At 41.4% G+C, this 16,646-nt stretch overlaps 1 protein-coding gene across 3 annotated transcripts in view; it reads left to right on the top strand.

Annotated features, from left to right (window-relative positions):
* Nucleotides 1-16,646, top strand: part of WARS2 (tryptophanyl tRNA synthetase 2, mitochondrial) — a 76,286-nt gene that overhangs the window by 23,920 nt on the left and 35,720 nt on the right. For all 3 annotated transcript variants that reach the window (XM_037910194.1, XM_037910198.2, XM_043551295.1), the window contains one exon: nucleotides 11,823-12,080. In XM_037910194.1, the coding sequence (XP_037766122.1) occupies nucleotides 11,823-12,080 (258 nt within the window). The remainder of the gene's footprint in view (nucleotides 1-11,822; nucleotides 12,081-16,646) is intronic.

Raw genomic sequence — 16,646 nt, 5'->3', positions numbered from 1 at the left:
GGCAGATTGATTTGATAAAAACATGGGAATAACTTCAGCTTCCTTTCCCTCAGAGACTGCGTGACAATTTCATAAGCTATCAGGCAGTAATATCTCGTTACCAATTTCACTTCTGGGAAAAGATGGTTACCTTTATTTAAGTGCGGCCTGGTGGCCACCTCGAACTGCCTGAGCGCCAACTTAAGTTGGCTTATACCATTTTGATAGAGGGACAGAATATGGCTAAACATATGCTAAGCGCAAGGTTTTTTTATGCTTCTGATTTGCTAGCCAGAGCAGTAGCCTTGGCTATTATTATAGAAAGGCCATCCTAGTTAAAATCATCCACTTTTCCTACTGAAACAAGGGTATAAGTAGAGGATCCCCTCTTTGAAGGGGATGGTCGATTTAGCAAACGAGCTGCTAGAAAAACAAATGAGCTGCTAGAAAAACTAGAAGATCCAAAATCTACTGCTTGGTCCCTGGGATTAAGTTCGTCTGTGTCTACACTTAGATACCACCGTCAATTTTACCTGTCATTCTCTTTGCCACTCCTTATTCAGAAATGGACTGTCTCGCTTTATCAACAAATGGATGTCAATAACATCTGCCAAAAGGATATGGGAAATTATAGAAGAAGAGTATGGAGTTCAATTCAATACTGTGCCTCCATCCAGCCTCCTCATCCCCTTTCCTTGTTCTGGGACCCCTCTCACAAGCATATGATGTTATGGGTCGTACAGTCTCTACTGCTCTCAGGTGCTATAGAGGAGTTTTCCAAAAGAATTCTGGGGCTTGGATTTTTAATCAAATTACTTCCTCATACCAAAGAAGGAAAGTGAACTTTGTCCTATTCTGGATTTAAGAAAGATCAACACCTTTATCAAAAATGTTTGCTTCTGTTTGTTGACACCTGTGTACATCCCTTTTATTTCCTAGATTGGTTTGCAGCTCTCTACCTCAAGGATGCTTATTTTCACATAGCTATAAGACCAACTCACCTCAAGTACCTCTGGTTTATGGTGGGTCAAAGACACTTTCAATATAGCATCCTCCTTCTTGGGTTGTTTATGGCCCCCACAGTCTTTATGAAATGCCTCTCTGCTGTGCAGCTCCCTCGAGAATACAAGACTTGTTTGTCTACCCATAACTAAACAACTGGCTTCTGAAGTCAACATCATGCGAGGGATTCCTCAGAGAAATTCAGTATATCATGTTTCTACTGAAGAACCTGGGTCTCTTCATAAATATAAAGAAATCTCAGTTATGCACCACACAGAGGACTCCATCATAGGTGTAATCCTAAATTCTCTGTAGGGTAGCGCTTTTGTGCCAGATGACAGATTTCTCAGACTTAAACCTTGACAGTGTTCTCAGAAGGCAGTCGTTTTGTCCTAATACTTACCGGCCTAAAGGCATTGGGAATATGTGTCAAACACCATGTGCTTGTCTCATAATGAGGATTCTATAGTAGTGGCTATCTCTAAACTACTAACCCAGTTCAGACAGCATACAGAAATTTCCAGCGATACCACAGAATGTACTAAAGTTCTTGACATGGTGAACTTGAATAAATGTTCTAAGAGAAATTTTATTCAGTCCTGCAACCTAATAAATGACAAGCACTTTGGATGCATCCAGCAATGGTTAGGGAGCTTATTTAAATTCCCTGATAGTTCAGGGACATTGGAGCTATCAGGAGAAGAGACTGCCTGTAAATCTACTGGAGCTGAGGGCAATTTAACTGGCTTCTATCAAAGGAAAACTGGTTCTGGTGGTAACTGACAATACAACTGCCATGTACTTTGTGAACAAGCAGGGAGAGAGGCTCACTCATCTCAAGTATGCAATCAAGCTACGGGACTGGTGCATTTTCATAGATTCACAGATTCATAGATATTAAGGTCAGAAGGGACCATTATGATCATCTAGTCTGACCTCCTGCACAATGCAGGCCACAGAATCTCACCCATCCACTCCTGCAATAAACCTCTCACCTATGTCTGAGCTATTGAAGTCCTCAAATCGTGGTTTAAAGACTTCAAGGAGCAGAGAATCCTCCAGCGAGTGACACGTGCCCCATGCTACAGAGGAAGGCGAAAAACCTCCAGGGCCTCTTCCAATCTGCCCTGGAGGAAAATTCCTTCCCAACCCCAAATATGGCGATCAGTTGAACCCTGAGCATATGGGCAAGATTCACCAGCCAGATACCCAGGAAAGAATTCTGTGTAGTAACTCAGATCCCACCCCATCTAACATCCCATTTAGCATAAGATTTAGCCGTTAGCCCTGCACCTTGTAGGAGAGGAAAACAACCTAGTGGACCCACTGAGCAGAGAGGCTGTACAGCTGCATGATTGGTCTATAGAGAAGGAAGTGATACATGAGATCTTCAGAATATGGGGTTGTCCAGATATAGACCTGGTTGCAACAAGTCACAACACAAAGTATAGACTCTTCTTTTCCAGGTCAGGAAGCATCTGAAACTCCATATTGGATGTGTTTCTTCTGCACTGGAGAAAAGACCTACTGTATGCTTTCCTCCCCTTCCATTGTATCACAGGGTGTGCCTGCCCTGGTGTCTGAATGTGGCACTCCAGGCACTCCCTGCCTCAGTTTCCTCCTCCCCAAGGTTTTCTGGTTCACCTGGGCCCTCTAGCTGGATCACTCTGAGTTCAATTCATTTTCGGCTAAATAAGTCCAAACAAAAGTCAAAAATAAACAAAAGGTTATTCTGGCCTTTAGGACTTCTCTGAAGCCAGCCTTCTGGGTCCTGTTCCCAGTCCCTCCTGGGTTACCTTTCAATCTCTTTGTCTTTCCTTAAACAGGAGCACTAGCCCTCCTCCTGGAGCTGGATAATTCAGCCAGTTATTACTTTTCTCCTTAAGCCAGGAGTCCCCAAGCTCTCCTCCTTGGAGCTGGGGTGTAATTTAATCCACTGGAGGGCCTTAGCCAGCTTCTCCCTCAATTAATCCTCAGGCTGAGAAAGTTCAGTAGGGCAACATTCTATTGGTTTCTGCCCTGCTATGGTGGAGGAGGCAGTATTTGGTCTGGTCCCCTTCTTCCAGTTCATCCCCAGATGGTTGGGTGACGGGGAGCTTTGTCCCCACCTTCTCTGCAAGGCTCCTGCCCGGCATCCTTAAAGACAATTGACCAGTAGATGTTAGCAGCTTAAATGGTTGAGATTTATGACTTGGATGCGCATCAAACCAGAGCATTCAGAACTGGCTTCTCTTCAATATATTTTAAAGTATTTATTGCATTTGAAGCCTCTGAGGGCCTTTCAGATTCTTCAGAGAGGTTCCCTTAGTGGCTATATTGACAGACCATAATTAGATAATAAATTGGTGTTTACACATGGTTCAGTTGAAAGGTTCCTGAAGGGACTTGCAAATCTATATCTACCAGTGAAAGATCCTGTACCTGTTTGGGACCTCAGTTTAGTGCTGGGGTACAGTGCTACAGCAGCACAGCTGTGCCGGTGCAGCTGTGCCACTGTAGCACTTCAATGAAGACACTACTATGCTGGTGAGAGAGCTTCTCCCTTCAGTGTAGTGAATCCATCTCCCCGAGAGGTGACAGTTATGTCAACAGGAAAAGTTCTCCTGTCTACCTAGCGCAAGTCTACACGGGGGAGGGGGCGTGGTTAGGTCAATATAACTACATCACTCAGGGGTGTGGATTTTTCACATCCTGAGTGACATAGTTATACCGATATAGGTCTGTAGTGTAGACCTGGCCTAATAAACTTGTAATGATAAAGCTTGAACCTTTGGTGGAGTGTTCATTATTTCATTTGTCTGTTAAGGTTGCTTTTGTTATTGCTAGAGTTTCTGCTAGACAAGTTAGTGGATTGCATGTCCTTATCACATCCTCTTTTCACTATCTTTCATAGAAACAAGGTAGTTCTCAGGCTATACCCTAGATTGTTACCATAAATTATGTCATTATTCCATGTTAATCAAACTATAAATCTACCAATTTTCTTTCCCAAACTGGTGTTAGGCAAAAAGATTCTTTTCCCCAAGAATCAGGCAAGCATAGACAATACTGAAGGGCTTTATTCACGGTACCGGGAAGACTGACAAGCAGCCTCAAAAATATGGTGCCACAGTGGCCAGTTATATACATTCTCTTATCAATTCATTTGCATTTATCTGTACATACAGAGACAGACATTGTTACAAATCAAGGGAGAACCCTAAACAAAGATAAAAATAGGAACAATACGTAGGTATAGAGGTCATCCCGTTGTATCAAGCATCTATGGCTACCTTGCGGGGGAAAGAGGCGGGGTGGAAGGGAGGGTAGGGATGAGTGCTTACAGACATCTGGTGGGTTGTGAAGGGAGGGTTAGCATTGTTCTAAGAGCTGAGTTACTGGGCGGGCATTGACCATATAAGCTGAGCTAAGTTATCAGGTATTGACAGAAACTATGTCCTTGCTTCTCAGCAGTTTCTGTCTTTTCTGCTGGCTGAATTTTAACTCCTTCCTGACACTAGGGAATCCACTTTACATGATTTGGATGTTAAAAGAACCCTCGCCTATTATCTTAATAGAACTCAGGAATTTTACAAATCCAGTAAATTGTTTATTTCATATGTGGACGCTCTTCAGAATCAGGCAGTATCATCTCCAACCATTTCCAGATGGATTGAACAATATATTCCAAAAAGTTATATATAGCAGCACTCTCCTCCCCTCTAGGTATTAGATTGCATGGCCATAGCGTGTTTTAGATGTGTCTGATCAGGAGTCATGTAAAGCTGCCACTTGGAACTCTACATATTTTCACAAAACATTACATGTCAGATCTGACAGCTCAAACTGATGCACAGTTTGTTAGAGCTGTACATCAGTCTTTTTTAACCCTCCTCCTGGTTGGAGTGTTACTTGCCAAACTATCCCATAAGCGGGAAGATGCAGGAGACTCTTGAAAGAAATGGAGGGTACTAACTTGTAACCAGAGTTCTTAGAAATGAATGCTGCATAGTCACACTCTCCACCAATCTTCCCCTCTTCCTCAGAGGTCTAATGAACACTTTCTCTGATGAACTATTGGAAGGAACTGAGGCAGAGAAGGGCATCACACTCCTCTCTATAACTTTGCCCCCAGGATGTTTGGGAGCAGAGAAGTAGGAGTGGGGACATAAATGCTGTAACAGGTACTGCTTGGAGGAGGTTCCACGCTCTAAGCTCCAGCAGCTGGCACAACCCATGAGTGTGAATATGCAGAGTCCAGTTACAAGTAACACCTTTCCTTTTTCTTGTCAGAGCAGAGCTTCTCTCCCATCCCCTCAACTTTTCAACCCCACAAGTCCCACTTTTTTCTCATGCTCCCTCCACTACTTCCACCTAGCGCATCCATGCTAACCCATCCAGGCCTCCCCCAATAACATCCCCACTCCCGCGGTGCTTTCCTAGTCTTCAAAAATCAGCTTTAGATCTCTGAAGATTAATTTGTACCAATGGTGCTAGTGATAATCCAGGGTACATGAAAACATAAATACCTGTTGATACTGACCTACTTATTTTTGTAAAAAGCTGGGAAATTCCTACACAGCTTTAACTTTAAGCTGGGAAATTCCTACATAGCTTTAACTTTGGGGTAAAGACTACATAATCTATCAGTGCAAATCACAAAAACCAAGGAATTAAGAGTTAAGTCATTCTAGACTCCACTTCAGATTCAGCCACCTCTCTTCCACTGCCCACAGATCAAGTGCATCTGGAGCTCCAGCTGTGAACATGCTATGCCAGTGTGCACACATACAGATTTTGTTTAATGACTCCATCACATACGTTTCTGGACAATCATAAGCTGGTATTTCATGTAAGAATTCTTGCCTTGCAGGAGAAAATCATAGAATCACAGAAATTTACAACTGGAAGGGACCTTGAGAGGTCATCTACTCCATCTCCCCTCGCTGAGGCAGGATGTTTGTCTAACATATAAAAACTATGACACTTACTAATGTGTGTTTTAACAGTCCTGTTCATGCAGGCTTTCCTAAACATGATAGATAAACAAGTCTCTTGGACACCATTCTCAACCTAACACCATCTCTCTCTCGCTTATGCACACAATACAAAACCAGGTACAGAACTATGTACAGTATGACTTAGAAAGACACGACAGTGCTGCATTAATGATCCAAACACATAGAAATATAACTAGTAAACATGGGGAGAGTTAAGACTGCCTGTTCCTTTGTGGTCATTACCCCAGTGATTTCATATGATTTGATAATGGGAGAAGAGATGTGAGCTGCGGGATGGCAGATAAGAGAAGAAGTGTCTACAAGACAAAAATTCCCCCCCAAAAAATTCAACTTTGAAGAGAAATCAGTCCTGGAAAACTTCAGCCCAATAGCTAAAAATTGTGCCAACTTCTGAGTGATTGAAAACAGGGCCATAATGGAAACAGTGCTTGTATTACCAGAGGCTAGTGGTGGTGGGGAGCTGACCCACAGGAGGCTCAAAAAAGGTTTCCTCATGCTAAGGATCGGTAGTAGCAAAACTTCACAGTCCTGGGTACCCCTGAGTAGTGTTGCACTACTACATTATTATAGTGGTACAACATCGTATTATAGTTGTACATCATGATATTATTTTAAGGGACAACTTTTCTAAGTCTTCTAAAATAAATATGCTCAGTTGGATTTCTTTGAAATTTGGTGTGTTTCACAAAGGTGCAGAGTAGATAATGTTTATGACCCCCATTTGAGGTCATTTGATTGTGGGGTTCTACAGATATAAGCCCTGGAAAAAATAGCCACAACCAGGAACACTATTCCACTGTAACACAGTTGTCCTTTGCTCCAGGTATTGCTTGTGAGTTGGGTTATAAGAGAAGGGAAGGAAGGGCAATATAAACATTTGTATACTAGGAGTGAAGACTTCAGGAAGATGTGGTTCCTGCTTGCGCAGGGGAGGCCATGGCACAGTGGTCAGGGAGGGGCCGGGTAAGAGGGGGGAACACATTGCCTGGGTCAAGGGCATGGCTAGAGAAGGGTGCAGAAGCATGGCTGATAGGGCCAGAGAGGTGGGGGGACAGGCTGACTCAATATGCTAATTGTGAGACATGATCTGTACAACTGTCTAAATGACTACTAACTCCTAACAACTATATATCTAGGAAATTCAATGCCAAAAACCTCAGTGTTAACACAGAGTTAAGGTTGCTTGATGACATGTCATCCCCTTGCAGATCATTTTGTTGAGCAAAATTCAAACTTCGGAAAACCGGGAAATGCAGAGTTCATAGATTCTAAGTCCAGAAGGGACCCTTATGATTATCTAGTCTGACCTCAGTTAAGGTTGCCCGTGCTCAGCTCAGCATTCTTCAAGGGGACTGCTTACCACCACACACCATTAACTCTGCATGAACATAGTTGTTTGCCATTGATACATTATTTTTGCTTTAGTAAAGTGTCTTGGGATGAAATCATAGAATCATAGAATATTAGGGTTGGAAGAGACCTCAGGAGGTCATCTAGTCCAACCCCCTGCTCAAAGCAGGACCGACACCAACTAAATCATCCCAGCCAAGGCTTTGTCCAGCCAGACCTTAAAAACCTCTAAGGATGGAGATTCCACCACCTCCCTAGGTAACCCATTCCAGGCTTCACCACCCTCCTACTGAAATAGTGTTTCCTAATATCCAACCTAGACCTCCCCCACTACAACTTGAGACCACTGCTTCTTGCTCTGTCATCTGCTACCACTGAGAACAGCCTAGCTTCATCCTCTTTGGAACCCCCCTTCAGGTAGTTGAAGGCTGCCCCCCCTCACTCTTCTCTTCTGCAGACTAAGTAACCCCAGTTCCCTCAGCCTCTCCTTGTAAGTCATGTGCCCCAGCCCCCTAATCATTTTCATTGCCCTCCTGTGGACTCTTTCCAGTTTGTCCGCATCCCTTCTGTAGTGTGGGGCCAAAAACTGGACACAAAATGTGTTGTGTAAACACAAAATATTAGAGTGGTGCAATTGGGTAGAGTGTACTGTAACCTCAGAATAATTGTTTTATTCGCACATCTCCCAGGAAACTGGTTTAATGGTAATTGGGACAGATTCTGCTAGTATATAGTAGTTTAATTGTGATCAGATGTTAAAGATTGCAGAAAAGGCTCCATTAGAAATCCTGTATTTGCTTGCTCTAACTTTAAGTAAGAAAATTGACTTGACATGAAGAGTGGTAGTTTATTCTGAAGGCAAAGGATAATTTTTTTTACCAAAGTAGGAAGAAAATTGGTTATGGTTGTCATTTGTGTCTAGTGTGGGTCACAACTGTGAGTGCCAATATTAGGTCAGACTGGCAAGACTTGGCAGACGCTTCCAAACAGGTGGCATATTCTATATTTAGATTTAACCAAGCCAGCAGTATATGCCTGCTCCTGGGTCAGGCCTGATCTTCACTACAGGGAGATCATCGCTGCTGCAATTGATGCAACAGGGGTCAATTTAGTGGGTCTAGTGAAGACCCGCTAAATCGACTGCAGTGTTCTGTGGTCAACCCCGGTACTGCAACTCCCCGAGAAGAGTAAGGTAAGTCAACGGGAGAGCATCTCCCATCGACGCAGCACAGTGAAGACACTGGGATAAGTCAGCCTAAGCTACATTAACTCCAGCTACGTTATTCACACAGCTGGAGAAGCATAACTTAGGTCGACTTACCCTGTTAGTGAAGACCAGCCCTCCCTTTATTAGCTCATCATAAAGCCACTGACAGTCCACTTCGCTCTCAAGCCTCCATCCAGACAAACTAGACTACTGTGATGAAAGGTTATTAAAAACAGTAATCACCACACATCAAGTTCTGGCTCCAAAGAGCTAGTCACTTACCACCAGGTCAAGACAATGCCGCCAGCCAGTTACTTCAGTAAATTAACTAAAGTTTTATTAGCTAAGAAAAGAAATGAGAGTTATTTTAGAGGTTTAAATCAGGTAAAATACATTACCGAGGGATTAGTTTGTCAATCCAAAATTCTAGCAGGGATGTTATATCTGCTAGTTTTCTATAAGTCTGTGGTTTACCCAATAACGCTGCGGACCTCAGTCCTTTGTTCAAAATTTCCTTTGTCAGAGTTCATCAGTCTGGAGATGTGGTAGGAAAGAGGGGGTCAGGAGCCTTTGTTCTTGCCTTTTATATCTTGACCCCTCTTCTGGAAAAATCCTGGCTGTGTCATGGAGTCAGATGGCTCCAGTGTTTATGTGCTGGATCAGACAGCTCCACTGGGCCAACAGTTCTTCATATGAATTGCAAATTTTGCTTCCACTTTCTGCGTGGTACATGCTGCTTAAGGTGTCTTTAGAAATGACATGTAGATAGCTCATTTGTTATTCCTGAAGGGCTGACCTGTGGGCGTTTCCTAGACTCACATGTTTGAGTTACAAACACATAGACAGAATTTCATAACTACATACACAGTGTTGATACACACATAATAATGAGATACCAATACACAGCAAATTATAAGTTTTCCAGTGATACCTCAGAAAGCATACTTTGTATAGGAATTATCACAATTTTGTAAAAGTGGTGACCGTATTAGTATTATAGACAGTCACCTTCCCCTTTATACCGTATCACAATGTTCTTTTGAATTGCTGGTCATTTAAAAAAAAACAAAACCAGTACCAATTTGAAATGTTTACCTAAAATTTTGTATTTCATTACACCCATGTAGATTAGATTAGTTATTAAAGGGACACAGTCAACTTGAAAGCTAGTGAATTAAAAAATTAAAAAATTAATTTCAGGTTTTACAATTGCCCGAGAGTATCCCCGTTATTTTTTGTGGTTTTACAATAACATTTTTTTCCTATTTAAAAAAAAAAAAAAAGTCCACACATGTAGGAGAGACCTCCCACAAGTGAGAAGCTGACCATCTAACTAGTCATGAAGGGGAAACAATGAAAACTGTTATAAACAAAATGCCATCAAGTCCTCAAAGTAAAACTGGGAGAAATTTTTTCTTGTCTTAATTATAGGAATCTTAGATGTTACTTGTAACAGTAGTAGATAATCACACTTCTATTTGAAAGATTTCTTTTAATTTGATGTCCTTTTAACATGTAAACTTCCTATGTTATGAATAATCTTTGTAGTGGTTCCATAGTTAAGATTGAAAGCAGGGTTACACTTGCACACTCTTAACTTTACAAAAAGTATTTTCACATAACATTGTTTAATTATTTTCAAAGTACCCAGGAATTTTTCTGGTAAGTTTGGAGGTAATTGATCAAACCCTGCCAGCTTAAGTTTCTGAGGGTACATCTACAGTGCAAAAGGGAAAAAAATGTGGTAGCAAGTTACAGAGCCCAGAGCTACAGATTTGAGCTTGCCTTACAGCACTAAAAATAGCACTGTGGATGTTTCTGCTTGGGCTGGAACTCAGTCTCTGAAACTCAGTGATGGGGGTGGGTGTCAGAGCCTGGGCTCCAGCCTGAGTGGGAACATCTATATAGACCCGGGCTCTAAGACTTGCTGCCACTGGGAGTTTTTGGCAGTGTAGATGTACCCTGAGAGAATGATCAGCCTGAGAGCTGGGACAGAGGAAAATGAACTTTCCAAAAATGTTAGTTGTCATTTAACCAAACTGTATATATTAACTCTTTTTAATCTTTCTAATAGAACACTGCTGTCAATATTTTCCCATCAATAGGGATAAACCTTTTATGTTCACTGGAATGAGAAGTCAATTTCTTTTGGTACTTGGAACATTTTCAGGAGAAATGTCTGGAATTCCCTTCACTGTCATTCTGAGCTTCTGTATCAGTATGGTTAACACGCTAAAAGAAAAATTCCCTTGCCTCTGTTGAAAAGTAGTCCTTACAGAATTCAATTTCAGCCAGTGCATTTGTTTTTACATGTAATCTGACTGGTTAAAATTATTCTAGATTTCAATATTTATTTGAGGTAAACAATAGGAAGTTTTAATAACTGATCACAATAACTGTTTCTGGGCAATCATGAGCCAGAATTTATTTTATGTAACAATTATACATACCTTGCAGGAGGAAATCATAGACGTCTAAGGTGGGAAATAGACCTCAAGACCTTATCTATTCCTTCTAGCCCCCTGCACTGAGCAGTACCAAGTGTATCAAGGCCATCCCTGACAGGTGTTTGTTTAACCTGTTCTTAAAAACCTACAATGATGGGGATTCCACAACCTCCCTTGGTAAACTATTCCAGTGCTTAGTATCCATGTCTTTCTTAAAGTGTGGTGCCAAAAACTGGACTAATGCCAGTTACAGCAGAACAGTTACCTCCCATGTCTTACGTATGATGTTCCTATTGTTACATTCCAGAATTATGTATCTTTTTGTCAGTTGCATCACAGTGTTGACTTATCTTCAATTTGGGATCGACAACGATCCTTTTCAGCAGTACTACTGCTTTTTTCCGATTTTGTATTTTTGCATTTGATTTTTTTTCCTTCCTAAGTATAGTACCTTACTGTCTTTATTGAATTTTATCTTAGTGATTTCAGATCAGTTAACCAATTTGTCAAGATCATTTTGAATTCTAATCCTGTCCTCCAAAGTGCTTGCAACTCCTCCCAGCTAGGTGTTATCCGCAAATTTTATAAGTGTTCTCTCCACTCCATTATTGAAGTCAGTGATGATAATATTTCATAATACCAGACACAGGACAGATCCCTGGAGATCTCCATCATATACATTCTTCCAGTTTGACAGCAAACACTGCAAAATGAAGAGTAGGAGGAAATGGGGCGTAGGTGAGGCGTAACCAATGTCTGAAAAACACTGACAGCCACAGATGAAAGAAGCTGTGAAAAAGCAATGGTGGTATAAATTATTAAATGTTTTCATTACAGAATAGCGGTATGGATCGAATTTTCTCCGGTATTCAACCAACTGGGAAGCTCCACCTTGGCAACTACTTTGGAGCCATCCAGAACTGGGTGAGGCTTCAGGAAGAGTACAACTCCGTGTTGTACAGCATTGTAGATCTGCACGCTCTCACAATACCACGGGAGCCAGCAGTCTTGCGTCAAAGCATCCTGGATACTACTGCCACTCTCCTCGCCTGTGGTATCAATCCAGAGAAGTGCCTCCTTTTTCAGCAGTCACAGGTCAGCGTCCCAGTTATTTAAAACTTGATTCTCAGACATGGCCATCTGGTGTTCCCCATGCACTTTGCTGAGCACACATAGCGCTGTGCAAGTCTTTTATTCTTTTGTACTGACTGTCATAGAAATTCTTAGCAGTGTTCGATTCCAAGCTCCTGCCTTCACTAACTCTCTGCAAAGGTCAAAGATTTGTTCACAAAGTCCATCCTGGGATACATATATTTCCCAAACAGCCTAGGACTTTGTGGATCTTAAGTCAAACTTATTAGAAAACAGTGAGTCTTATTAGAAGCAAGTCTCCTGTAAAACTAACAAAAGCTTAGCTGCATAAATTCAGTTTGTGTAACTTACATAAACAAAATGCACTCCGATCTCTTGGTGTCAGTATTTGTCAACCAAATACTTTTTTTGCCAAATTTGCCAGTTTCTCAGCTTCTTTTGCAGACAGTCAACATGGCAAGTCTCATACAGGTCCAGCCCTGGACATCTGTCTCTCCTGTCTTCTCTGAGATCAGGTGTTTCCCTTTCTCCCATATGTGCGTCCATTTTTTTTCACCTTTCCCACCTTCTAGCGCTCCCCCTTTTCGGAGACTTCCATTGCCCACTTGACCTGATGAGTTGTAAAGGAAATATTTGTTCCCACTCCAAAGTTCTATCTGGCCCACCTCATGGGGGACCATTTAACTATCCTTGTTAAATTATTTCTATTTATTCTGTTGTGTGCTCAGAAACTTCAGAATACAACTTTGTTTATCTGTCTGGTCCTGTTAATTTTTTATGATTGCATCCATGCTGGGAAAATTTGCGTCCATAATTCACCCTGAATACAGCTCCACCCTTGGTAACAAGAGTGGAAGCTTGTAGTGTAGAAGGGCAGAGTCCACTCCTGCAATCACCAGTGGAGCTACAGAGGTGCTGAATAGAGGGTCTGAATTTTACCAGTTGTAGACAAGTCCTGGTTTTCATTATCTTTCTCCTTGAACTTGGTTCTTATCCATGGTTTGTCTGGAGTTTCCTGTGCATCTGTCAAACAGAAGTGCTGCAGAAGACAAACCTTAGAGGACTTCTTAATTCCCTGCCCTTTTGAGTGAGATTCTTAAGTAGGATAGATTTCATATAGCCTTCCTTCGCTAGTACTGCTGTGACTACTAAAGCCTGCTCTACATTAGAAAATTCCACTGGCTTAACTAAACGGATTTTAAATCTGTCTAGTTAACCCAGTGAAGACTTCTATTGTAGATGCACTTAAACCAGTTCAACTTTTGACTAAACCTGTTTATTTCTATTTGAGAAATTATCTCATGGTTTAAACTGACTGAACCCTTGCTTAAGTGCAGTGGGGCTGACACCAAGTTCACTAGATTGATTTAAATTGGTGATGAAACTTTTCTAATATAGATATGGATAAACTGTGATCCTTTTGATCCTAAACATGCTAGCCTGCCTGTTTATAATATCTGGCATCCCTCATAAAGGATTTATGCAGAAAACCACCTCCCTAGAGAGACTGTTGTCTATCTATTAAATGTCCATTGTGTGTTAGTCATTCTCTTGTTCAGAGATTCTCAACCTTTTTCATTGTGAGCGCGCCGCCGCCCCCCCCGCAACAAGCTATAAAAACTCCACGGCCTACCTATGCCACAGTAACTTGTTTTCTGCACATAAAAGCCAGGGCCAGCGTTAGGGGGTAGCAAGCAGGGCAGTTGCCTGGAGCCCTATGCCACAGGGGTTCCTGCAAAGCTACATTGTTCAGGCTTCAGCTTCAGCCCTGGGTGGCAGGGCTCAGGGCCTCAGGCTTCAGACCCATGCAGTGGGGCTGGCCCTGCTTGGCAGACCCCCTGAAACCTGCTTGCAGCCCTCCAGGACTCTGGTTGAGAACCACTGCTCTAGTTATCCTCTTTTGGTAAACCAGTTCAGAGGTTCCTTTTTTTCTTTCTGGTGTGTTTATTTTTTATTAGTTAACTTTTCAACCCGCATTTACAGCATACCATCCTCTGGAAATTTGTCTACACACGTTTTTTAACTTCCGTTAATGGACTGTTAACTAGCTCATGTTAGCTAACACATTTGTACATGCTAGGCTGGACAAGTGTTTAGTAGAATGTCATTAGTATGTACGTACATGTTTGCCAATTAACTCAAGTTTAAAATTTCCTCCAGTGTAGACCTACCCTGGGTGAATGACTGTTATCAAAAATAAGTTTGGGATGCTAAATAGCTTCAGATATTTTCTGTCCCTGACCATAGGTGTTGATCAAGAGATATCTCATTGTCTTTTTTGAGGCAGGTTTTGTGTTTTGCCCATGATTCCTTTTTACCAGTATTTCTCCTTTATAGGAAATTTGAATTATTGACAGACCAGAAACCAGTCTGTCACGAGCCTTCATTTCGCCCAAGTGATTGTATGCATCATAGCTGAATTCTTTTGGGAAGCCAGTGTAGCCACTAATTAAATTGAATTCATAGTTCAGTGTTAAACCCCAGTGTCCCTAGTGAGTGATTCCAGCTCCTGTGTTGCTGCTGTTTTATAATTTATAATGCAAACAAGATTTCTTAATTGTAACTGTGTTTGTGGTCACTGTATTCGTTCTTCGTGTACTCCTAGGGTGTCCCAACCAGACAAGAGAATTGCTAAGGGCGATTTTCACCCTGTTGATTTTAAAAGTGTAGCAACACAGAAGCCAGACTCACGCACTGGGGACACTGGTTTAACACAGAACTATGAATTCAACTATCAATTCAGTTTATTGACGAGTATTTTTGAGTGATGAGTGTGTATTAGGTATATAAGCAAAGTAAGTCTGTAATGCAAGGCCTACAGGCTAAGACCTGTAAGATTTCAACTTAGACATAGGAGGCCTCCAGCCAAAGGAGGCTTGAGATAAGTAGGTGACCCAGGAATAACCCTATGCCAGTAAAGCTACACCAGTTTACATTCTTTTTTCTCAGTCTTTAGGTGTAAACTTGAAACCGGTTCAGTGTTCTCTTGATCTCAAATGTAAAGCAACTGGGATTATGTTTGCAAAAAGTTCCCCTTCACATTTTTATTGTATGAATTTTTGACTTGAATCTCCGCAATTTGGAAACAGGTGTAAAAATGTTACCTACAGAGCTATAAATGTGAAATTTAAACCAATACATATTTTTATCGTATTTTTCCTTTATAATAAAGATGACTTCATAATGTTTTACGGGTTGTTTGTATTATTTGCATTAAAAAATGAATATTGTGTCCTGTCTTCTAACTTTTTATTAGAAGACTTGGGCAGCAACTTGAGGATTGGGTTGATGACATCACAGAAGTCTGAAAGCTGAGCTAATGTGGTCCAGTCTGCCTTGAATCAAGTCTTAGAATGCAATGGAAAGATTGTCTTGACTTCAGCTGAGTGTCTGAATAACGCTACTAGTCTCTAGCTGATGGTGGAAGGCTTTATGCACCTTGCACAACATAAGCAATGCAGAAGTTGATTCTTTCAAAGTCCCTTGAGAAGGAAATTTCCTAGTGCAATCTGTGAGACACTGAATATCCTGAGCTCCCTTTGCCATCCTTAGGGGTTTAGGATGCTCAGTACCTTGCAGGATCAGGTCCTTAGTATTTAGTGTTCTATTAGTAACTATAGAGATTATACACTACAAACTATCCATTATATTTCATTTATCATTAAGCCAAATTATAAATGATCATAGAATCATAGAATATCTGGGTTGGAAGGGACCTCAGGAGATCATCTAGTCTAACCCCCTGCTTAAAGCAGGATCAATCCCCAATTAAATCATCCAACAGATTTTTGCCCCATATCCCTAAATGGCCCCCTCAAGGAGTGAACTCACAATCCTGGGTTTAGCAGACCAATGCTCAAACCCCTCCCCTGGTGCATCCCGGTTTTTGGGGTATCAAATTGAAGAAAATTCTAATTGTTATTAAAGAGCCATGGTACAGAGTCAGCATCTTAATAGGAACCTCTGGATTTCAAGAACATTTGACATTAACAAGGAAGCATTCTCAAACATAAAGTTACTGCCAGCGGTGACTCTTCACATTATGCACTGGGTAGACTGGCCTAAATTAAATTGATTCTGGTATCTTTGACCTGTGTTATTAATATGCTTCAATTATCCATTGATGGAAAAACATTCAAAGTTACCACTATTATCTAGGGCTTGTCTGTGTTAGTGATCTCAGTAATTCCTAACTGAAGTAGAGGGACAGAACAGCTGAAGCACAAACAATTCGCTGTATCTGGATGTGCTGATTCACATTCTGAATCATTGCAGTTTTGCCCATGGCCACGCTACCGATGTTCAAAACTGTTTGAATTGCAGTGCTCTTTGAGAAGTACCTAGTCCATAGTTGCCAGCACAGCTCTCAGAAGCAGTGGATTCTGGGAGATTTTAAAATGCCATCGGAACACTGATGGACAGAAAGAGAAAGAGTATTTGAGTTGTTTGTGCTATCCAGATTGGCACTAAATTGTTTAAACTGGAACAATATTTAGACTTGCTGAAAACAAATGGCATTTGGCAGTCATGTAAACCTAGTGTCATACCTTTGTGTATGTTTCGAGATGT

This window comes from Chelonia mydas, chromosome 1, assembly GCF_015237465.2.
Source record: "Chelonia mydas isolate rCheMyd1 chromosome 1, rCheMyd1.pri.v2, whole genome shotgun sequence".
NCBI classification, from domain to species: Eukaryota; Metazoa; Chordata; order Testudines; family Cheloniidae; genus Chelonia; species Chelonia mydas.
The sequence above is the reverse complement of the archived record's forward strand: the minus strand, read 5'-3'. Positions and strand labels throughout refer to the sequence as shown.